Raw genomic sequence first — 23,739 nt, 5'->3', positions numbered from 1 at the left:
GAGAGAGGCAGCCAGAGGAGACACCCAGCCGCCCAAAGCCATCACCCTCAGGCAGGTTCCTCGGCTCCTTGCAGTAGGCGGCCTGTGCCTGCTCTCCCCAGCGAAAAGCACCGGTGCCACCCTCACCCCATCCCAGCCCCGCGGCTGCACTGGGGGTGGCAGCAGCAGGGGGGACGCTGCTTTCGGGGGTGGCAGTGTCCGGCCGGTACCTGGTTTGGAGACTGATCATCTTTCTTTGCCCCAGCAAAGCTCCCCCCTTCCTCCAGGTGGCCGCTCCCAGTGACACATCTAACCTCTGGGCACTGACGGAGATTTTGTCCTTTCTCTGGAGAAAGAGGAGTGCCGCCATTTGTACACTTTATCTATTCTGACTGAATGTTTCTAGTATTTTTTTTTAATTAAAAAAATAGGATATTTTAATGCAAATAGAGAAGAAATGGATGATTTTCTTTTTATGAATCAATGAAGGCAGCAAGATGCTTATTGCTAATAAACACGCGTTGGCTGGGCAAGGTGTGTCCCGTCGGAGGCACCGCTGTTGTGTGTTATTTCATGCTGAAAGTGGCCACTGGCAGAATAAAGCCGACTCGATCCCGGTGTGTGGTGTGCTCTCGGTGTCACCGGTGTGGTCACGGGTGGGGATGGGGCCTGAACCCTGCGCTTTGCCCCCCGATGGGGGGACACCCCTGTGTGGCAAATCCCAGAGCCAGAGGAGGGTGTTCACAAAAGAGACAGAGGAGTCCTGCAAAGACTTTATTTGAATAGAGCCCGCTGGGGCGTTCCCCTGGGGGTCTCTCCATTTTCCGGAGGACGCAGCCTCCATTTTACCCTCGTTCCCCGGCCGCACGGAACCCTCGTCCTTCCCCCGTTGGCTGAGGGACTCGGAAGGTACAGACTTCTCGAGCTGCCTGGCACATCAAAGTTTAACTTTTGCATCTTCAGTTAATTCCCCGTTTTTTTTTTTTTTTGTTTGTTATCTCAGTCCTGCAGTTTCCAGTAACTCTATTTTCTTCAGTTATCTTACTCTTGTAAATTACATTAACGTCTCTGTGTGTGGGGACGCTCAGGTCCCTGCTCTGTCCGCTGTTCGGGCAGACGCTCTTATCACCCACCCCCCTCCCGACAGGGCTCCCGCCGCCCGCAAGGGGCCGCGCAGCCTTAGAACCTTCCTGGAGTTGCGCAACTTGCTGTTATAACCAGCCTGAAGGCTCCGGGGTGCCCGGGGGCCGCTCTCCGCCCGCAGCCCCCCCCACCGCCGCTGCCGGCGCCGCCATTTCGCGGGGCGGGGCCTCTTGCCCTCCCGCCCCGGGGGTGGGGCCGGAGCCCGCCCTCGCCCCGGAAGTGGAAGCCGCCGTCTCTGCCGCCACTTCCGCTTCCGCCGCTTCCGCTTCCGCCGCGTCCATCCAATGCGGGGCAGGCGGCGTTTTGGCGCCGAATGCGAAGGGGTCGGCGGGAGCGGGCGGGGAAGCGCAGAGCGCCCCCTGGCGGCGGGGCGGCCCCGGCCCCTCATGGCGGCCCTGCCGCAGAACAACCTGCGGGAGCAGCTGCGGCTCCACTCGGCCCGCGGAGCCCTCAGCGCCCTCCGCAACGCGCCCCCGCCGCGCCAGCGCTCGGCGTGAGTACCGCGGGGCCTCGGCGGGGCGGGGGGGATGCACACCGGGCGGCGGGGCGATACCCGAGCGGGGGGCGCTCACCGGGGGCTCCTCTCTCCGCAGGGGCTTCACCTTCAAGAAGACCTCTCCGGCCGGCGGCCCGCCCCGGGGCCTCCCCGCCGCCTCCGCCTTGAGGGAGAAGGATGTTAACACCTCCCTGGCTGCGCCGGCCTCCCCCCTCCCTGCCTCCAAGGACAAGAAAACGCAAATCCAGGCGTTTTTTCCCGTGGTGTCCGGTGGGTGCAGCCTCCAGCCCAGCCCGGTGCTCGCCAGGCCTCAGGAGGCGTCAAGAGGCCCTGTGGCCTCTGGGCAGAGGAGCGTGAGTGAGGGGCTGCGAGGGACCCCCGCGCCCCGTCCCGTGGCTGTCCCCGCCGTCGGGGATGAGTGGGACGACATTGATGACTTTGATTTGTCGGGAATCGAGAAGAAGTACTGCAGGCCGCCCGTCCTGTCCCCCAAGGGGCAGCGGGCCACCTGCAAGGCTTCCCAGAGGCCCGAGCCCCGCCGGGATGAGCTGCCCGGCTCTTCCCCCGGTGCTGTGGGCCAGGACACGGGGCCTGGCAGCCGTGGCACCCCGGGGCGTGGGGAGACCCCTCCAGAGGCCGAGCAACAACCCTCCTCGCAGCAGTCTGTGATCTGCCTTGAGGATTCGGCTCCCTGCGGCGATGAGAAGGCCGTGGGTGAGGACCTTTGGGAGGATTTATCCGCTGACGTGATTTTGGGTGATGACAGGGAAGAGGCTCACCCAGGTAACGATTTATTTTAAAGTCCTGGTGCGCTAGAGGAAAATATGCTCGTGTTTGCACACAAAGGGCTTGGCTTTTCAGAAATCAGAGGGAGCTGCACACTCGTGTCTGAGGAGCAGCCGTGGGTGGGGGGTTTGGGGTGGGTGGGCAGGGCTGTGAGCCGTGGAGCACCGTGTCTGTGGCAGAAGGAGCAGCTGGTCGCGTGGCAGCGCTGGGAGCTGCAGGGCTCCCCATCTGCTGTTCCAGAAATGAAGAGCAATAATCTACAGGGATGTTATAGAAGGAAAAATGCTTTTAAAATTCATACAAGAGAGACACAAAATCATCTTATGCCTAAATTTAATGATGAGAAATATTAAACCAGAAAAAGAGATCTTTCAATTTAAAACAAAGCGAAAATGTCAGCCCTCAGTTACAACCAAAAAGTCTGTGACTCGCAGTCAGAGCTTCCTTGGCAGCTCCCTGTTGTTTTGAAACTTTTGATCTTTATTTGTGAAATTAATGTGTTTATGCAACTGAATGATACTGAACAGTGTCCTGTGGTGCTGTCGTTCCACTAAGTGGCGAGAGGGCTTGTCAACTGTATTTTCCTTGAGAATATTTTGTTACCTTTTCCATTCTTCCTGTGAATGGATTTTGATATATTAATGATACTGGCCTTTTTTAGTAGGATTTGTCTTATAAGGCACTACACGTGTAAATTTACCACCTAATTCCCGCAGAGGGACTATACTAGTTGATGAGTCTCCACTCTTTTTTTGAGCTAGTATTTCATGTAATGATACTTTTGTATAAAATCTTTTGTAGGAAAAAACCTTTTAAGGTTTTTCTGTTCCGGCAGGGAGAGGAAACTAGAGGCAAGCTGTATAGCTTTTCCTCTTAGAAGAGTGTTGGTGGGATTTTTGTCCCTTTGTTTTTAATGCAGGAGGAAAAGGGAGCAGTAATAATATTTTTTTTAAAGTCAGAAGCTATTAAATGAGTGTCTTGAAATCTGGCTGCTGATTTTTTCGCTCTGCTGAGTTACATTCTTGTTTGCACCTGAAGGAGTTTCCAGCATTACCCAAGAAGGTTAACACGTGTCTCTCCCAGGGTCTGGCGCTGGCGGCGGGGCCGGGCAGCGGGCGGGTGGCCAGGGGCAGAGCAGCCCCCTGGAACTGGACGCCGTCGACATCGAGCCCTTCCCTGAGCTCGAGGAGGACGATTACTTGGATGTCGTTCCACCATCCCCTGAGGAAGAGCTGCCTTCCTTCTTGCCTTCTGGAAAAAGCACTAGGTAAAACAAAGTTCATTGATAGAACTGCCTGTCTTTAGGATAAGATTTAAGAGTACCAAAAAAGACATGAAACTAGTGCTTGTTAAAACGTTGTTTGCCACGTTAACAGCTGACACTGCTGGTAATGCCTTAGGAAATACTTTCATGGCCGATGTTAAAGGTGGCTTTTGCTTCAGAAAAAGCAAGAGTTACTTTTCCTTTCATAGTGAGAGGGACAAACAATTATTGAAGCAAGTCCCCACACAGAGGACGAGTGATAAAGTGCTCAGCTCCCTGCATTTAACGGGTTTTTCAGAAATTTGGTTATCTTTTATGCACACCTTAAATGTTGCTTTCTAAAAGATAAAATTCTTGTATGGAAATGCCTTGTTTTCCAGATATCTGTATTTTAATGACTTTTTCTTTTAATGCTAGTAGTGTTTTCAAAGAGTCTCCTGCCAGTGGGAGGTCCACAAGCAGCTCTCAGTCCACGCCTGGGCCGGGTGCCACGGCGCAGCCTGTTGCTGACAGTGACCCTGGTGCAGAGGGTGCAGGTACAGGAAATGTTTGGAAATTTTATGCCTCAAGTTTTGGGGATGGTTTGCAACAAATTGTTCTGGGTTTCCCATTTCTGAGAGCATTCCCTGAGGGTGAGCGATGAGGAGGAGGAAGCAGGGGACTGTCCGGGACAGGATTTTCAGACGCCTATCAGTGTATCATGTGTACCAGTGTTGCTTAAAACTTGGTGTTTACAAATGCTCAGAGCAGGGTGTTTATGTTTTAATGATGCTGTTCTGGAAATCAATGTAGTCAGGCTCTGCCTCGTTGTCCGTTCCTGCTCGGTGGGGAGGGTTTGGTGGTGGCGAGAGACACCCAGCTGCCCCCCGGGCAAATCAGACTTGGGCAACTGCAGCAGGGCCTGGAGCCTCTTCTGAGGGGTCACAGCCCCGCAGCAGCCGTTGGGGGTCCCCTGCAGCTCCGGGGCAAAATCCAGATGGTTCTGTGGTACCAGATTGGAAAGGGAAGGTTGTGAGCTGACAAACACCAACTTTCACCTGTGGGAGGTTTTTTTCCATGGTACTTTCTAGACTAGAATTGCAAGGTAACATTTCGTAGGATGTGTTCCAGTGCGTTTGGGGAGGGGTAATTTGAGATAAGCAAAACGTGTAAAATTGAGTGTTTTTTTTCAAAATAAGCGGGAAAGAAATGTGGGGAGGTTTGGAAAATACAGAGAGATGGATAATTAAAAGGCAAGGACACATAGCCTAACTGAGTCTGTACACACAGAAACGGGGTAATTTGAGATAAGCAAAACGTGTAAACTTGAGTGTTTTTTTCAAAATAAGCGGGAAAGAACTGTGGGGAGGTTTGGAAAATACGGAGAGATGGATAATTAAAAGGCAAGGGCAAAGACACAGCCTAACTGAGTCTGTACACACAGAAAGAGTTTCTTTATGCGAATGGACTTTTAAAAAATCCATTGAAAGTAAATTATTTTGACTTATTTATTGCAATTTACTGCCTTGTTGTATATATGATTTATAGTAAAAGCTAGTGTTACTGTGTGGTAAACCACTCCATCTCACAGATAAGGACCTGCCTTTGGAGCAGCAGCTCTTCGGCGTCATGGCCACCATCTGTGAGCTGGTGGACGCCATCCCGCTCCGGGAGCTGCAGGGCCTCTCCTGCGCCAAGGCCCTGCTCCAGCAGCGAGACCTCAGGTACGCGCCGACCAGCCGCCCTTCCCGCTCCGTGTGGAGTGCTGTGGTGCCTGCAGGTGTCTCCACCACACCGAGGAGATGACACGGAAGGATTTTTTTTTTTCAAAAAGCTTAAATTAACTAACCAACTGAAGGGGAAAAAAAAAAAATCCCCCCCAAACTTGCTGAAAGTGTTAACGATCCCAGTGTTCTGCCAGAAGAAAGGATCAGGTTCACGTTCAGTCTGAGGCCCAGGTGTCTTGTGTCTCTTCTCTGGAAGGTGATGAGAACCAGCTGCTTCCAAAGCAGCAGGGTGATGGGATAGAACCTGCCAGGTGCCATCCTTGGTCCTTGTCACCCCAGGCATTAGTTCCATATTCCCTCCCCGAGAGTGGCTCTCGCTGGCTGCAGGGACTGTGAGTTCTGATAGCTGTGTGTCTGTCATCTTCCAGCCTCATCATTGCTGCTGCTTCAGCTCCTGCGTACTCTGCTGGCACGATATGGGGACAAAGCGTTGGGATTTGGATTTTGTTTTGGTTTTTTTACTGGCCTGGATTTACGTGCTTTTTCTGAGCATTGTCAGTAAAAAGAACTTATTCTATTTCCCCTCCTTACTGTAGTCAGACATAGTTTTTAGAAAATACGTAAAAACATAATTTGGTTCAAGCATATTTAAAGTTTATGCCTCTAAAGATTTTTTTTAATTATTATTTTATTTTAAGCTCTCCCTTGCCTGGATGAGTTGTTTGCTATTAGGAATTCTTTCATTTTATGTCTGCAGAGAAGGTGTAATTTTGTAATTATTTTGTTCAACTGAGTTCTGGTTTTATTCTCTCTTCCCTACGTTTGTTTGAAATATTTTTGAGATACAGTGACACAGAATGCAATGTAACCACCATATGTTAGTATTTTTCATAGGAGAGAGACAAAACTGTTTAATGTATGTTGTAGAACTTGATAAATCATCGCTTGTGACTAAATACATCTTTTCCTTCTTCCTTGCCTTGCTGTCTCTCCAGGAGCAGATTGCTGGCTGGTTCTGTCACTTTGAACAAAAGCGCCATGACCAAGGGTTTTCCTGGTTCCTGGAAGGGGTGTGTGGAGCAGAGCTCTCCTGCCCCTCCTGCTCCGGGCTCTGGCCCAACCTGGAGCTTCAGTTTGGGCAGGAACTCGCCCCAGTCCCCAAACCTCCCCTCTGCCCTTTCCGGGACTGTTCCTTCAAGCCATTTTTCTACCAAGAAAAATCAAACCTTGGACACCCCTTGTGCTTCAAAGCCAAGTACCGAGGAGGTTACCTGCCCAGGAACTGCAGCACCATCCTCCTCCCGGGGACACGGCGGGGACAGAGCTTCCCTCAGCCCTCACCCTGAGACCTCCTTCCACAGCAGCTCCTGCGGGGAGCCGGGGCTGAGGAACGGGGAGAGCTGTCTCCTGCTGGAGAGGCCTCTCACCAGCACCGCTCTGCGAGACCAGGGCAGGGCTCCCACCAGCAGCTCTGAGCAGGACGCTCTGGGGCTGAACCACACGGACTTTGACCTCGATCACTTTGATATCGACGATTTTGATGAGGACTGGGAGAATTCGGTGAATGTTTCGGTACCCGAGACGCCGTCGACGCCGCTGTATCAGCCCGTCAGGGAGGGGCCTCCTGCCAGATCGCTCTCCTCAAAGATCCTGTCCAGAGCCAAAGTCTCTGCTGCTGCATCAAACCCTCCTGCTCCAAAATCCAGCTTCTTGATGGCAACAAAGAACCACTCGGGTAAATGATGTTCACTAGGATTACTGTCTTTCCCTTTCTGAATTTTTAGTTACTTATTTTTAAGCCTAAGGCCAAGTGACTTCCTGTAGATTATCAGTGCCTTTTGGTTTTGTGGAAATCTCTTTTGGTTTTTATCTCCAAAGTCTTCTGCTTTTTTTTCCTCTGAGCGATGCCAAACTTGTTGAGTGTTTATTTGCCGGGCAGGTGGCAGGCTGCTGGGGAGATGAAGCTGCTAAAAATGTAAACTAGAATGTTTGTGTGTTTTAATTAAGTAACAACTCTGCAGTTGTTAATTCAAAGCTGTTTATGCTACAGTTGTAGCTGTTTATGCAAAACCAGACACTTCCTGATGTGAACCTAATCCCTCTGGGGTCAGGGGGTCGGTGTCACTTGTGGTTACTGGGGGAAGGGGCTGGTGAAGGGGCAGGTGGAAATGGCAGCCCCTTCCAGCAGCCTCTGTCACGGGTTCAGCCACACCTGGGTTTGGGTAACCACGAACGGGCACCTCCTTAAGAGTTGTTTGTGGGAAACTGAAGTGTGTCGGTGTAGGACCAGGCATTGGAACAGTCACGGGGAAGACGCTTGTTTCCAGAGATTTGCATATAGTCAGAGTTCACACTTTAGATGCTCTGACCTTCTAGATGAATGCAATTTTGTTTAATAAGTCATGATTTGAGTTCAAAAGGCTCAAAGGGTTGTGGTGGTGGCTGAGCCCTGTGTTACAGCCAGGCAGTGTCACGTTGCCAGAGGGATCCTCAGCTTCACGTTGTGACTCACTGTAGGTGCATCTTCTGTGTCTCCTAGACCCGCCGGCCACTAACCCTGCGCTGGACCGCTTCAGGGGCACGAAGTTCTCCCATTCTGAAGGGATGATGAATATATTTCACAAGAAGTTTGGTTTGCACTATTTTCGGACAAACCAGCTGGAGGCCATCAACGCTGCTCTGCTGGGTGAAGACTGTTTCATCCTGATGCCCACGGGTGGGTGTCTCCATGGGCCACCCATGGCAGCCCCAGGCCTTTGAGCACAGGCTTGGGAAATAAAGACCTGCAGCTCCTTTGGTGGGGCCCTTGCCAAACTCTTTTCTTTCTCTGTGCCTTGTGGAGGTGGCGATAAATTGTGCTGCTCGAGCCCTTGCCAAACTCTTTTCTTTCTCTGTGCGATAAATTGTGCTGCTCGGGAATGCAATTTTGTTTAATAAGTCATGATTTGAGTTCAAAAGGCTCAAAGGGTTGTGGTGGTGGCTGAGCCCTGTGTTACAGCCAGGCAGTGTCACGTTGCCAGAGGGATCCTCAGCTTCACGTTGTGACTCACTGTAGGTGCATCTTCTGTGTCTCCTAGACCCGCCGGCCACTAACCCTGCGCTGGACCGCTTCAGGGGCACGAAGTTCTCCCATTCTGAAGGGATGATGAATATATTTCACAAGAAGTTTGGTTTGCACTATTTTCGGACAAACCAGCTGGAGGCCATCAACGCTGCTCTGCTGGGTGAAGACTGTTTCATCCTGATGCCCACGGGTGGGTGTCTCCATGGGCCACCCATGGCAGCCCCAGGCCTTTGAGAACAGGCTTGGGAAATAAAGACCTGCAGCTCCTTTGGTGGGGCCCTTGCCAAACTCTTTTCTTTCTCTGTGCCTTGTGGAGGTGGCGATAAATTGTGCTGCTCGAATTCTGTGGCTGCAGGATTTCAGGGCTGTTGTCTGCACTGGGGTGTTTTGGATGAGGGGGTTGAGTTTCTGCCTGCCATGGTATTTCACATGATGGCTCTTCCTTATCCTGCAGGTATCACGTCAAAGACACTGGGAAAAGTTCATTATTTCTGGAAGTGCTGTAAAGTGGGGAAATGAGCGGCAAAGGGAGACTTATTGCTTCTTCTCCAGAGTCTCCCTTTCCTCTTGGTCCCTGACATGTGGTGTGTTGTGTTCCATCCTCACAGGGGGTGGGAAAAGCTTGTGCTACCAGTTACCGGCCTGTGTCTCTGCTGGAGTCACCATCGTCATCTCCCCACTGAGGTCCCTGATCATAGACCAAGTGCAGAAACTGAAGACTTTAGATGTAAGTTCCAACAGCTGGCTCTGTTCGGTTGAACTCCAGATGAGTGAGTAGTAAATCTGGAATTTTATAGTAAATCTTATGTCTCAAATATAAATGGCAAAAATTGATTAGATGGAAAGTGTAAAAGGCAAAGTTGTGTAGGAAGAACTAAATCAGATGAATTAGAACATGTGGGCAGTCTGACTCCTGAACTGACTGATGCTGCTGTGTACTTGTTATCAGAGCTCAGTTTCCAAGTACAGCTGCATATACATTTTATCTGGTTTATAGCTAGATGGAGGACTATATTTGGAGATGCTTCTCTTTTGTGCATATTAAAATCCAATTATTTTTTTTTAATATAGATTGCTGCAACATATCTGACTGGCGATAGAACAGATGCTGATGCTTCAAAAATATACATGCAACTGTCAAAAAAAGATCCTGTAATAAAGCTTCTGTATGTTACCCCTGAGAAGGTTTGTATTTGATTTGAATTGTAAAATCCTGGAGGCAGCAAGAGGTGGGTGAAAGGGGAAATGCTGAATTTAGAGTAGGGGAAAAAAATTGTTAAATATTTTTTTGATAATTCAGTAAGACTCTGTACAGATGTAAGTAATTTCAATCTGTAATTAACCAAGAATGAGGACTGAGTATGTCTGTGCAATTTAAATTCTTAGAAGAAGAACCCCATGCCCATCCATTTCAATGTATCTCACTACATATGAGTGGCTAATTGCTGTCAAGCAGCTATTAACATCTAGGGTACTATGAATAGGATAATACAGGGGGAAAAGCTGTCGAGGTAATAGGTGATTGTCAAAGATTACCTTGTTCTTAATTATATGTTGCCTTTAGAAGTGATGTTATTCCCCAAGAGCTCTGTAAGAGGCACTGCTCAGTGCGCTGGTTATTTCTCTTCAACGTTGTTGTTACTTGTCTTTGGTGGCACAAATGATTTCAGTTTACTGCGATCATAGGACCTCTGGACAGACAACCCTAGAACCTCGTGGGGATCCCACACCAGCCGCTTCCTTGCCAATGGAGATGAAGCTGGTCACCATCTGCTGTGTGTCCACGGGCTTCACCCATGCAGGCAGGGATAGCTCTGCTGCACAGAGCAGTGGTTCTGGGCTCGGTCAGGAAGGGCCATGCTCTGTCTGTCTGTCAGTCCATCTGTCTGTCCGTGTGACGCCGCTGGTGGGTCTGTTCCCAGGTTTGTGCCAGCAACCGCCTGATGTCAGCCCTGGAAAATCTCTACGACAGGAAACTCCTGGAGCGTTTTGTCATCGACGAGGCCCACTGCGTCAGCCAGGTAACTGCCTTCTCCTGCTTTCTGAAATGGCAGAGGAGACTCAGTGGGAGCATCTGACTCAGTTACACTCAAACGTTGTTGTTAAACCAGTGGGGTCACGACTTCAGACAAGACTACAAGCGGCTGAACATGCTGCGCAGGAGGTTCCGCTCCGTGCCCATGATGGCTCTCACGGCCACCGCCAACCCCAGGGTCCAGAAGGACATTCAGAACCAGCTGGAGATGCTCAAACCACAAGTGTGAGTTGCTCAGCACCTTCCTGATACCCTTTGTTTGTGCCACAGGAATTTTGAGTGGAAAACTTAGTAAAGTAAGAAAAGCCTTCTTGGCCCACCTGGGATACTTAGGTAGTTGTAGCTGATTAAATGAGGTTGGGTGCGTGGGATTTACAGTGAGTTACGTGCAAAGTATTAAAGTAAGAAGGAAAAAAAAAACCTCGCCAAACTCTTCCTTGCATGATAAAGGGAGCTGTTTAATAGAAAATAACATCATGAGATTTTCTGTGTCACTGACAAAATGTACAAGTTGCATTTTTGAGTGCTTTTCATAAGAATGCTGGAAAACTGCAAAAGCTGGAAGTGTTTTTTAATTAGCATTGGCAGCAAAGTAGCTAATGAGGTACCACTGAGCCCAGATTGAATTGTGTTTTCATTGCACGTGATGGAAAAATAAAGTATTGTGTTTTGTTAGATTTCCTATTTTAGCAACGTATTTTAGGTTAGAAGGAGGGAGGTGACACTGTATTTCACAAATTTGATCAGTCAAATGTGGATGCAAATATTCAAAAGGAAAATGAAGGTGAAGCAAACCGCGGTGTGAGTGTTTGGTTTATGGATGTTTCTTCCTTCTCCGTAGGAGAACCACGCAGCTGTGGTTTTTTCACAACCACAGGAAAAATGCAGGAATTTTAGCCCCAAAGTCTGCGTGCCGTGAATCTCGATTGGGGTAGTGGAACAGAAATTCCTTTGCAGATATCCAGCCCCAGCAGCAGTTCACGTGGGACGTTCCAGTCGATACCCGGCTGCTGGGACTGTCACTGCTCCCACAAAGCTGACACCCGGGAACTGCTGTGTTTTAGGTTCACCATGAGCTTCAACAGGCACAACTTGAAATATGACGTGTTGCCCAAGAAGCCAAAGAAGGTGGCAATGGATTGCTTGGAATGGATTAAGAAGTATCACCCACGTGAGTACTGAGCAGCACGGGGTGCCTGCGTGTGTTTCATGAACTGCTCTTTAGGGCAGGAAAAGCTTTTCTAATGCTGTAAAACCCCCAGAGTTGTGCCTCTCTGTAAGCCATGAATAGATCTGCAAGAAAACCAAGTGGGAGGCAAAATGATGTTATTGTCAGTGGGAATCAGGTTTGTGGGCATCCTAAAGTTCGGAGTTTGAGATGGGAAAGTCAATTATGGTGATGCTCTTGAGTAACCCTTCTGGAGGCTGCCAGACCTTGTATATAAAGATCATGTAATATCAGTACTGTTTTCATTGTTTAATTCCCTTGGTCTGCTTATCTGTGGTTCCCCCTGAAGATAACTTTTCTTGATTCCACCTTACCAAAAAAACCCAGGAAATTGGGTGAGGAGAAACTAACAAAACATCTGATATTAATAAAACTACTTTTCTTTATTATTAAGCAGTTATTGCATTACACTTACCAACCTCTCCCCTGTGGAATAAATGAATATGCTTGACGGGTATGACCGTTAAGGAATTGAAAGGGAATAAAGCTGTATTATAGCACAGATCTTTTTACATATTTGCAGATGACTCTGGAATCATTTATTGCCTTTCCCGACATGAATGTGACACGACAGCAGCTATCCTGCAGAAGGAAGGCCTTGCTGCACTGGCCTATCACGCTGGTCTCACCGACTCCAACAGGGATCTGGTACAGAAGAAGTGGATTAACCAAGAAGGGTGTCAGGTAAAAGGAAAGCAGCTGCAGGAAAAAAGAGAATAGAATTCAGAGTGCTTTTATCCCTCTTGGCCTAGAAAATGAAAGTCGAGTTGTGTAACGTTATTGCCAAATTCATCGACGAGGCCCACTGCGTCAGCCAGGTAACTGCCTTCTCCTGCTTTCTGAAATGGCAGAGGAGACTCAGTGGGAGCATCTGACTCAGTTACACTCAAACGTTGTTGTTAAACCAGTGGGGTCACGACTTCCGACAAGACTACAAGCGGCTGAACATGCTGCGCAGGAGGTTCCGCTCCGTGCCCATGATGGCTCTCACGGCCACCGCCAACCCCAGGGTCCAGAAGGACATTCAGAACCAGCTGGAGATGCTCAAACCACAAGTGTGAGTTGCTCAGCACCTTCCTGATACCCTTTGTTTGTGCCACAGGAATTTTGAGTGGAAAACTTAGTAAAGTAAGAAAAGCCTTCCTGGCCCACCTGGGATACTTAGGTAGTTGTAGCTGATTAAATGAGGTTGGGTGCGTGGGATTTACAGTGAGTTACGTGCAAAGTATTAAAGTAAGAAGGAAGAAAAAAACCTCGCCAAACTCTTCCTTGCATGATAAAGGGAGCTGTTTAATAGAAAATAACATCATGAGATTTTCTGTGTCACTGACAAAATGTACAAGTTGCATTTTTGAGTGCTTTTCATAAGAATGCTGGAAAACTGCAAAAGCTGGAAGTGTTTTTTAATTAGCATTGGCAGCAAAGTAGCTAATGAGGTACCACTGAGCCCAGATTGAATTGTGTTTTCATTGCACGTGATGGAAAAAAAAAGTATTGTGTTTTGTTAGATTTCCTATTTTAGCAACGTATTTTAGGTTAGAAGGAGGGAGGTGACACTGTATTTCACAAATTTGATCAGTCAAATGTGGATGCAAATATTCAAAAGGAAAATGAAGGTGAAGCAAACCGCGGTGTGAGTGTTTGGTTTATGGATGTTTCTTCCTTCTCCGTAGGAGAACCACGCAGCTGTGGTTTTTTCACAACCACAGGAAAAATGCAGGAATTTTAGCCCCAAAGTCTGCGTGCCGTGAATCTCGATTGGGGTAGTGGAACAGAAATTCCTTTGCAGATATCCAGCCCCAGCAGCAGTTCCTGTGGGACATCCCAGTCGATGCCCAGCTGCTGGGACTGTCACTGCTCCCACAAAGCTGACACCCGGGAACTGCTGTGTTTTAGGTTCACCATGAGCTTCAACAGGCACAACTTGAAATATGACGTGTTGCCCAAGAAGCCAAAGAAGGTGGCAATGGATTGCTTGGAATGGATTAAGAAGTATCACCCACGTGAGTACTGAGCAGCACGGGGTGCCTGCGTGTGTTTCATGAACTGCTCTTTAGGGCAGGAAAAGCTTTTCTAATGCTGTAAAACCCCCAGAGTTGTGCCTCTCTGTAAGCCATGAATAGATCTACAAGAAAACCAAGTGGGAGGCAAAATGATGTTATTGTCAGTGGGAATCAGGTTTGTGGGCATCCTAAAGTTCGGAGTTTGAGATGGGAAAGTCAATTATGGTGATGCTCTTGAGTAACCCTTCTGGAGGCTGCCAGACCTTCTATATAAAGATCATATAATATCAGTACTGTTTTAATTGTTTAATTCCCTTGGTCTGCTTATCTGTGGTTCCCCCTGAAGATAACTTTTCTTGATTCCACCTTACCAAAAAAACCCAGGAAATTGGGTGAGGAGAAACTAACAAAACATCTGATATTAATAAAACTACTTTTCTTTATTATTAAGCAGTTATTGCATTACACTTACCAACCTCTCCCCTGTGGAATAAATGAATATGCTTGACGGGTATGAGGAATTGAAAGGGAATAAAGCTGTATTGTAGCATGGATCTTTTTATGTATTTGCAGATGACTCTGGAATCATTTATTGCCTTTCCCGACATGAATGTGACACGACAGCAGCTATCCTGCAGAAGGAAGGCCTTGCTGCACTGGCCTATCACGCTGGTCTCACCGACTCCAACAGGGATCTGGTACAGAAGAAGTGGATTAACCAAGAAGGGTGTCAGGTAAAAGGAAAGCAGCTGCAGGAAAAAAGAGAATAGAATTCAGAGTGCTTTTATCCCTCTTGGCCTAGAAAATGAAAGTCGAGTTGTGTAACGTTATTGCCAAATGGGATGCAGTGTTAAATAAGTGATCTGGACAGATCTGCCCAAACAGACACCTTACCCATCTTTTTATTGGGAATTTTCCCAATCAAAGACTGCAGAATGATACACCGGGAGGGAGCTGAGCAGTGCGAGGCTTCTGAAGCAGCGCTCGACATGCTGCTGGGTGTATGCTGAGACTCAGAGTGTTCTCTTTGGAACAGCCCTTCTGAGAGGAGAGGTGTTTCTGCTCTTTCACACTCCTCTGGCAGGGTTACAATCGGAATTCCAGGTTCTGCACAGTTTCATAATCGTGGTCGCCTGTTTCTGGTGCAGAGTGCTGCCCGGCTGACTCTGTAACAGGTGATGGTTTCCTTCCCAGGTGATTTGTGCCACGATTGCCTTTGGAATGGGAATCGACAAGCCCGACGTGCGCTACGTTATCCACGCCTCCCTGCCCAAGTCTGTGGAAGGGTACTACCAGGAGTCGGGCAGAGCGGGGCGGGACGGGGAGATGTCTCACTGCCTGCTCTTCTACAGCTACAGCGACGTCACCCGGCTCCGCAGGCTGATACTCAGTGAGTCCTCCCGTGCTGACTTAGTGCAGACTGTTAAAGCAGTCACACGGTCACTGATCTCTGCCTCGTTAGACTGGGGTATTTTCTCATTTTGAGCGTGGTCTGGCCAGGATGGGAGAACGGGACGTCTTCACCTGAATGGTTTCCTGTAATGAAAGATTTTTGTCACTTGTACTTAATTTGAGCCAAAAACATTTTCCTTTATATCCATCTCTTGATTCTTGTCGTTCTGGTCATCTTTCCCTTCTCCAGCCTTTACAATTTTAAAGGTAAAATCTGACCTAGGTTAAACCTACTCATCATTTTTTCAGCAAAAGAGAACACTGTGTTTTGTCTACCTGATAAGATGTAAAAATTGCGGAGGTGCAGATTTAACAAATACAATTGAATTTCTTACCTTTCAGTGGAGAAGGATGGGAACAGCCACACGAGGCAGACCCACTTTAACAACCTGTACAGTATGGTTCACTACTGTGAGAATTTGGTCGACTGCCGGAGAATCCAGCTTTTGGCCTACTTTGGGGAGACTAATTTCAATCCCACCTTCTGTAAAGATCACCCAGAGGTTACTTGCGACAACTGCAGTAGAAAGAAGGTAAAAGCCATGGCTCTAATTTACAGTGTTGTTAAACCGAGTTTGCATTTGGTTGCGTTAAAAAATGATTCCCTGACATTTGGGAAGGCAAATGGAGAAAATGCTTAAGGTGTCTTGTGCTGTTGTGATGCTGGAGGCTTGGAATGATTTCCTGGGATTAACCTAGGGTAGAGTTACACTGACTATCCATGGACTTATGATGCTCCTCTTTCTGCCAGAGGAGGACCAGGATGTGCAAGGATGTTCCTTGCTGTCTGTTTTCGTGGCGGCGGTGCTCACGGGGGGCAGAGGGAACAGCAGACCCCCCCCGAAGGGCTGGGGGGAGCCCCTTCAGCTGCCTGTTGCCGTGTTTCCAAGGCAGCTCCGTGCTGGCAGAGCAGCGAGTGCCACCTGAGGAGAGGTAACTGCCTGAGGTGGCCCAAGGGTTAAGGCTTGTGCCTCAGGGATTGAGGCAAACCTGTCAGTGGCAGGAAGAGGAGTGGAAGAGAAGCAGACAGGCCAGGGCACTGGTCTCTGTGAATTGGTTCAGGTTTATACCCGCTGATACTGGTTCTCAGTCCCATGTTTGAAGCATCACCTTCCACGCTGTCACTCTAACAGAACTTGACTAGAACAGTGCGTGTTTAGTCCAGTCTTCTCATTTCCCTGCATATTTGAAGTGTAAGTCCTAGTGCATGGCAGCAGAATAATTAGGGGAGTGCTTTCCAAGCGATTTGCCTCGATTACCAGTATTTACCCAGCAATCCTGCAGCTCACTCTCTGCAATTAACACAGCAGAGCTATATGCACTCATTTGGTACCTATTATTGTATTTCTCAGAGTATTATCAAACACAGAATGCCTGTGACTGTATTGTATCACTGTGGGTGTATAAACTAGAAAATCACTATTTCTCTGTTTGGAACAAAACTAATTTATGACTGGAAAAAAGCTCAATAGTGAAACCCACGGTTGTCAGTAACAACTTGCATTGGGGCAGAACCACAGAAGGTTGTTTCCTAATTGAGTCTGTTTTTAATAGGATTACAAATCACGAGACGTAACGGATGACGTGAAGAGCATTGTGAGATTTGTACAAGAGCACTGTGGACAAACGGGACGAACAAATGCAAAGAGAAATGCAGGTTTTGGAAGATACACGCTGAATATGATGGTAGACATCTTCTTAGGTGAGTTCAGTTCTTCCAGAAACAGCACCTGAAGAGACTCGGTGCCTAAATTCCTGATGAAGTATCAGGAGCTCTGTGCAACACTAGCAGTGATCGACAAGAAGATATATTTTGCAAAATTACTCGTCACAGGAATCTCTTTGTGGAAGATGATCCAAAAGAAATGAAACTAAAGCTTTAATCCGTTTCAGGTCGCTATAGTGATAATATTAGTTTTCTAGTGGTGCTTGGAGTTTCTGGTGCCTAAATGCATTTTCTTTATGTACATACACTATGGAATCCCCCTGGGAGCCCTCCACAGGTGTAAGTACACACGCACGTGGGGTTTCTAATGGCTGACCCCGGGCTTTCTCTTGCACAGGTGCCAAGAGCGCGAAGGTTCAGTCTGGGATATTTGGGAAGGGAGCTGCCTACTCGCGGCACAACGCCGAAAGGCTCTTCAGAAAACTGGTCTTGGACAAGATTCTAGATGAAGACTTGTACATCACTGCTAACGACCAGGCTGTGGCATATGTCATCCTGGGACAGAAGGCTCAGGCGGTGCTCAACGGGTCCCTGCAGGTGTGTAACAGCTGGGGGTGTCTCTAATATATTGTTATAAGGGACGTGCTACAGTTTCTCTGTAGCGTTTGCCCTCGGACGGCTAAAACCAGCTGCAGTGCAGGAGCCAGTCCTTAGCAGATGCAGGGAACAGAATCCAACCACCACGATTTCTAGTCCACTACTCTAATAATAACGTTGTGAGGCAAAAGGTGAGTTTGAGAGGAGTGGAGAGGGTGAAATCTTGCTGCTCTTCCTCCATCCACCTGATTCCCGCCTGGCAAGAAAGGGAAGCTATGGCCAACACAGAAAAGGCTAAGGGGAGAAGAAGAAGCAGTGCTACCTTCTGTGTTTTCTGCTCTATTTTTTCCTGGTCATTGGTGAGCTCTGATGGAAAATGCACTTGGAGAAGGTCATGGAACTAGTCCTGGAGATGCTCGAGGCAGCGTCACCTTCACATCAGTGCTGTGTCTGGAGCAGAGAGAGCCCTCAGAGCCAGGCCTAGTGGCTGCTCTTTAAATCTAGCTGTAACTGGTGTTCTCAGGATTTTCCCCTGTGTTGTGTACATTCTGCTAATTCTTTGTAGGAGAAACTTAAGGATGGTTGAATAGCCTGTAAAAAATAATTCTAAAAGGGTGTGCTGGGTAAATAGCTTGCTTTGGTGGATCAGAGAATTCTTTTGGTTTCCTTCCCTGTCTTCCTGTGTTCTCAGTCCCTCACTCTCTCCTCTCCTGGTGGCTCAGGTGGAGTTTCATGAAACGGAAAGCGCCAGCGCCGTCAGAAAGCAAAGGGCTTCTGTGGCAAAGGTGTCCCAGCGGGAAGAGATGGTTAAAAAGTGCCTTGGGGAACTCACGGACACCTGCAAAACGCTTGGGAAAGTCTTTGACGTGCATTACTTCAATATTTTCAGTACCTCAACACTAAAGAAAATAGCAGGTAAGGTCAGCTTTTCCTTACTGGGAAGCCCCATCGGCTGCACGTGCGACTGGAGCCTTTTCTGACAAACTCTGCAGTTTCTGACATTTAGTGAGAACAGGTTTCAGTACAAATAACTGAGCGTGTCCTGGGGAAGCTCTTCAAAAAAAGTTAGTTTGTTTGACATGTCTAATTGGTACTTTGTTCCATTACAGAGACCTTGTCATCTGATGTGGAAGTTTTACTGCAGATTGATGGTGTCACAGAAGATAAACTGGAAAAATACGGAGCAGAAATAATTAAAGTGATGGATAAGTACTCGGAGTGGAGCGTACCAGGTTCAGTACACTCTGTACCTAAATGTGTGCTCTCCTCTTTAACACCCATCTCTCCTCCTCTATCACAAGTTTCACTCAAAAGTTGCCTTGTTTTAAATACAAATAACTAATTCTTGCAGCTTAATAATCACAAAAAGGGAGTGACTGCACATTTTCAGAAGATGCAAAGATCTTTGTTATCTTCTTGCTTGTTAAATTCAGTGTATCTCTGAACGGGTAAAAGAGGCAAAGGAGATCTAAGCAGACTGCTCTGCTCTGAACCTGTTAGCTGCTGGCATTTATGTAATATGCTTAGTCATAACGAGAATTCTGACCTTAAAGTTACAGGTCTTGCACCACCTGCATCTCCTACGTATGGGATAACATCGTGGGCTGGCAGAAAATCAGTAACTTCCACCTTTTTTTTTTTTTTTTTTTTTCAGGACAGCCCATGGATAGCAGGTCATAGTATTTGGTTTGCGAGCTGTGCAGAACCTCACTGTGAAAACAAACAAGCTCTTGTGCAATTATCATGCAGTTCATGTAGTTTTAATTTAACCCTTTTGCATCCGGGCTTTAACTTCCCCCTTTTTTTTTTTTTTTTTTTTTCATGGTAAATGAGGTCAGCAAGTTCAGGTCTTCACTGAATAGTGGAGAACTTTCAAAGCTTGGTGTGAAACCCATGACCAGGTGACAATGGCAGCACCGAACGGGGCAGCATTGAATAATGGCAAATTGAGCCCCGAGACTAGTAAATCTGTTACCTTCCCCTGAGTGTAGCCTGTAGCCTGTAATCAGAGTATTTAACACAGCCTGGCTATCAGATTAGACACTGGGGCCTGCAATTTTAAAGTGATTCATGTTTACATTTAAAGAGGCTGTGCTTTCATACACTGCGTTGTGAATAAACACCTATCTACAAACCTCATTTTTAAAGTATTTTATTCCACTGCTGGTGCAAAGGATCACGTCCCTCTGGATCGTGGCTGACTGAGAAGGAGCTCTGGGCTCCCTGAGCCTTTCAGTGTCTCCTGGTGCTGGGTTTAAAAACAAGTGCCAGATTTGACTGTAATATTTATGGTATATTCCATAATTCTTTCCAGATGACCCAGGGAAGGGAGTGTAAAGGCAGAAAGCCCAGTGCTACCAAAATAGCGTAGACAAGAAGCCAAGCTAGAGGAAACAGGGCTGCCCAGGGCTCTTATGGTGTGAGATAAAGCAAGGAGAGAGGGCAGTTTTGGTTGACACCACCTTCAGCTGAGCCTGGGGCAGGGTGAAGGTGCAGGGGGGGCCTGGGACAGTCAGGACGGTGGTTCTGGCGCAGTCGGTGTGCTCTGGCTGGCAGTTCTGCTGGCCCAGGCCATGCCATGGTCTCATCCCTGTTAACTCTCTGTCTCTGCAGAAGACACTGTTGGCCAAAGCGTGGACACGGCCGCGGGAAGCACGGGCACACCCGAGAGCGAGGGAGAAGCCGAAGACGTCGTTACCACCTCAAGCTATTTCTGCAATAACGCAAACCAAAGGAGGAAAAGGAAAAGGCCACCAAACTTCAGAGACTCGAAGAGGAAAAAGACAAGCGCTGGCGGTAGCCAGCAGTTCCATCCCAAAGGGTAGGTGGTTGTGGAAATTTGTAACTTCTCTTTGTCCAGAATAGCCCAATGATGATCCCAGAACTGCACTGTCATCCTGCTGTGCTTTCTTGAGTGAGTACGGGCTTTAAGAATGGCATGAAAATGAACCAGGTGCCTGCTAATAGCTGCTCTGCTTTGGTTTTTTACCATTTTGTTTAGAAAGCTCCTGGTGAGGAAGGGGATTTAGGAGTTGTCCTTTGTTTCTCACTCATGACTGCCCCAAGCCGAGTAGTGACACTGAGTTTCAGTGTGCTGCTGTAACCATCACTAACATCCTGGCTGGCTTCTGGGCTTGGAAACATAAAGGCAGCTCAAAACTGAAGATTTGATGGAACATCTGAACTTCAGTTCCCAGCCCCTTGTTAATTCAGAACTCCTCCCTCCGATTGTCCCATATGAGGCAACACCTGCATCAAGACCCTAAGGTTTGGATCCAGGAGCCTGGTTGGTCTTGAGCTTCCAGGGCAGATCCACCACCAACTATCCCAGGGTGATGGAGGAGCCAGGCTGGGCCTCATCCTTTGAGATCTGACACTATTTTAACAGTTTATGTAGTTAGTAGTGCAGTAACTCAAGTGGCAGTTTGTGCTGAATGTCTGTGCCTCAAAACTTGATTAATCAGTGCTGAAAGGGAATGATCAAAAAAGGGGAAATGGAGAAATTCCACCTCCCCAAATCCTCTTTAAAAACAGAGGTGGGGTATTGCACCTCGCCTGGAGTCCGAGATAGAGAAGGTGAGGAACCAAAGAGCAGTTACATGAACGACCCACCTCTTGCATTTCTGAAAGAATTCTTTGAATAGGATTTTATTTGGTCTATAAGCGTCACAGGAATTGTGTTACCTTTCAGCTGGGAGGAGTTCAGGCTGTGGGGAACAGCAGCTCTAACTGGTACTAACGTGTTCTCCAGAACATTCTGTAAAACCCCCCCATGAATTTTAAAGACCCTTCAGGTTTATTGGTATATTAGCAGCTTACATTCTACTGCTTTAGTATTGCATTCATCACCAAAGAGAAAACACCACGTGCCTCCTTCAAACCCCCTGCGTTCTGCCATCGCCTGTGCTTTCCGAGGATGTCTCTCTCCTCCTCTGCCCCCTCTTCCCTCATTCTGGTCCTTGTTTTTTTGTAGCAAATTGCAAGTCCCGGCTCAGTAGGTTTTCCTCCCACCCTTTTCACCTTCCAATCTGCTAAAATATTAGTCATTAAATGCTGTTGACCCTGAACTGTCACTTAATGTTGATACTCTAATTGGATTAATGGGAGTCAGGGTGGTTCAGCCCTTAGGCGGATGCCAGAGCAACAGCTACAGCCATTTACATTTCAGAGGTATTTTGCAGCCACGTGTGCTAATACCTGCATCCCTGGAGGTATTTAAGAAACATGTAGACATGGCACTTCAGGGCATGCTCTAATGCCTGAGATTGTTGGGTTTTGTCTGTCTGTGGGTGGGTGTGGGGTGTGTTGGTTTGGGTTGTGGGGGGTTTTTTGGGTTTTTGTGGTTGGACTCAATGATCTCAAAGGTCCCTTCCAACCATGACTAGTCTGTGATTAAAAAAAAAACACCCAAACAACCCAACTCCCCCCTCCAACCCCAGAACTTCTTGAAAATGAAAGCCTAGTCTTCTAGAAAATCTGTATCAGAGTGTATGTATGGACTGTGTGAAGCAAAGCCATGTCTGACACATACCCTCCCTCCCCTGCAGGGCCCACAGCAGGTACCGGCGGCCCCGACGCCAGCCCGGGCCCAGGGCTCCCGGCCCCTCGCTGCCCGTCACCGCCTCCCAGGGAGCCGCCGCCAAGCTGGGGATTATGGCACCTCCCAAACCCAAAAACAGGCAGTTCCTTCAGCCTTCGTATTCAGTACTGTGACTGGGGAAGTGTAAATACTGTACGATAGCAAGCCCCGAAGATGTAATCATTGTTCATTAAATCTTTGTTTCGTTTGCTAAACCTTCTGAGACTTGTACATTTGTCAAGTACCAAAACCTCACATTAAATAAATGCTTTTTAACTCATAAGCTTATTTGGATGGTTCTTTCTGCTGTAAGCAGAGAAGAGCTGTGCCGGGTTGTGGAGGGGCACGGGGCTGCTCCTCAGCTTCCTCAAATGCTTTTTAACTCATAAGCTTATTTGGACGGTTCTTTCTGCTGTAAGCAGAGAGGAGCTGTGCCGGGTTGTGGAGGTGCTGCTGTTCAGCTCCTCAGCTTCCTGGGGAGCCCCCGGGGACCACACACCAGAAGTGGTGACTGGAGCTGTGTGTGTCCCAGCGCTGGGGCTGCCCCTGCTCCGCTCCCTCCCTGGCTGTGTGAGCACTTCAGAGCTGAGCTGCTCCTCTCAAAACCTCAGCCTGGGGCCTTCTCCAGAGACAGAAAATATAATTAACGTTTGGAAGTTTTACGTTTTATTCCCCAGGTTCCAGGGCTGGAGAGGGGCTGCAGAGCCTCCCCAGAGAGCCAAGCCCTGCTCCAGCTCTGCTGCTTTTTTAGTTGTTAATTTTTTCATTATTTTTATATCCTGTGATCTGGTCGCAACCACAGTGAAGGGGTTTGAGCCACCCTCACCTCCTGCTGTCCTGCCCTGCCAGGGTGGCCCCGGTGTGTCCAGAGAGGGGCTGGAGAGATGCCTGGTGGGGCCAGGACCAGCCCTTCGCTCCCTTGGCTGGAGCAGAGGATTCCATCAGCTCCTGCCGAGCAGCGACTCCCAGATGACTGGTCTTGTGTATTTTATGACCCACCTCTTGAGCTCTCAGACCATTTCAATTAACCTCACTCTTCAGAATGTTCACTTTTACCCTCCTGAGCATAACCAGCTGTAGTGCACATTGGTGGAGTCACCACATGGTTCTTCACTGCCGCCCACCACTCTTCAGAATGTTCACTTTTACCCTCCTAAGCATAACCAGCTGTAGTGCATATTGGTGGAGCGTCACCACATGGTTCTTCACTGCCGCCCATGGGCTGTCCATCACAGAATGGTTTGGGTGGGAAGGGACCTTACAGCCCCCCCAGTGCCACCCCCTGCCCTGGGCAGGGACACCTCCCACCAGCCCAGGTTGCTCCAAGCCCCCTCCAACCTGCCCTTGAACCCCTCCAGGGATGGGGCAGCCACAGCTTCTCTGCCCAACCTGGGCCAGGCTCTCACCACCCTCACACCAAACAAGTTCTTCCCCACAGCTCAGCTCCATCTCCCCTCTTCCAGTGTCAAACCCTTCCCCCTGGTCCCATGGACCCCCTCCCTGATCCAGAGGCCCTCCCCATCTCTCCTGGAGCCCCTTGAGGGACTGGAAGGGGCTCTGAGGTCTCCCCGGAGCCTTCTCTTCTCCAGGCTGAACCCCCCAGCTCTCTCATGGCTTCATCCCCCTGCCCTGGAGCCCCGACACCACGCGTGCCCCGGTCTGTTGAGGCGCTCACCGGGGCCTGGCGGGGCCGCCCCGCCAATGGCCGCCCTGGCGGGAAGGCGCAGTGGGCGGGAGCCGG

At 48.6% G+C, this 23,739-nt stretch overlaps 1 protein-coding gene across 3 annotated transcripts; it reads left to right on the top strand.

Annotated features, from left to right (window-relative positions):
• Window positions 1-1,451: 1,451 nt before the first annotated feature.
• BLM (Bloom syndrome, RecQ helicase-like) lies at window positions 1,452-22,278 on the top strand. Of its 3 annotated transcripts, none has more exons than XM_014952776.1 (21): window positions 1,452-1,615; window positions 1,716-2,332; window positions 3,488-3,671; window positions 4,086-4,204; window positions 5,239-5,371; window positions 6,370-7,109; window positions 7,914-8,090; window positions 9,047-9,165; window positions 9,510-9,623; window positions 10,361-10,459; window positions 12,610-12,758; window positions 13,598-13,704; window positions 14,278-14,438; window positions 14,899-15,094; window positions 15,499-15,689; window positions 16,711-16,858; window positions 17,220-17,419; window positions 18,142-18,334; window positions 18,529-18,651; window positions 20,033-20,240; window positions 21,967-22,278. In XM_014952776.1, the coding sequence occupies exons 1-21, from the start codon at window positions 1,509-1,511 to the stop codon at window positions 22,130-22,132; spliced, it is 4,251 nt and encodes a 1,416-aa protein (XP_014808262.1). In that variant the 5' UTR covers window positions 1,452-1,508; the 3' UTR covers window positions 22,133-22,278. The 3 variants fall into 3 exon arrangements, with proteins under 3 accessions (XP_014808262.1, XP_014808261.1, XP_014808260.1); XM_014952775.1 differs by having other exon boundaries at window positions 1,716-2,401; window positions 4,089-4,204; XM_014952774.1 differs by having other exon boundaries at window positions 1,716-2,401.
• The last annotated feature ends 1,461 nt before the right edge of the window (window positions 22,279-23,739 follow it).

Source organism: Calidris pugnax, unplaced genomic scaffold (assembly GCF_001431845.1).
Source record: "Calidris pugnax isolate Ruff unplaced genomic scaffold, ASM143184v1 scaffold187, whole genome shotgun sequence".
Lineage (NCBI taxonomy): Eukaryota > Metazoa > Chordata > Aves > Charadriiformes > Scolopacidae > Calidris > Calidris pugnax.
The sequence above is the reverse complement of the archived record's forward strand: the minus strand, read 5'-3'. Positions and strand labels throughout refer to the sequence as shown.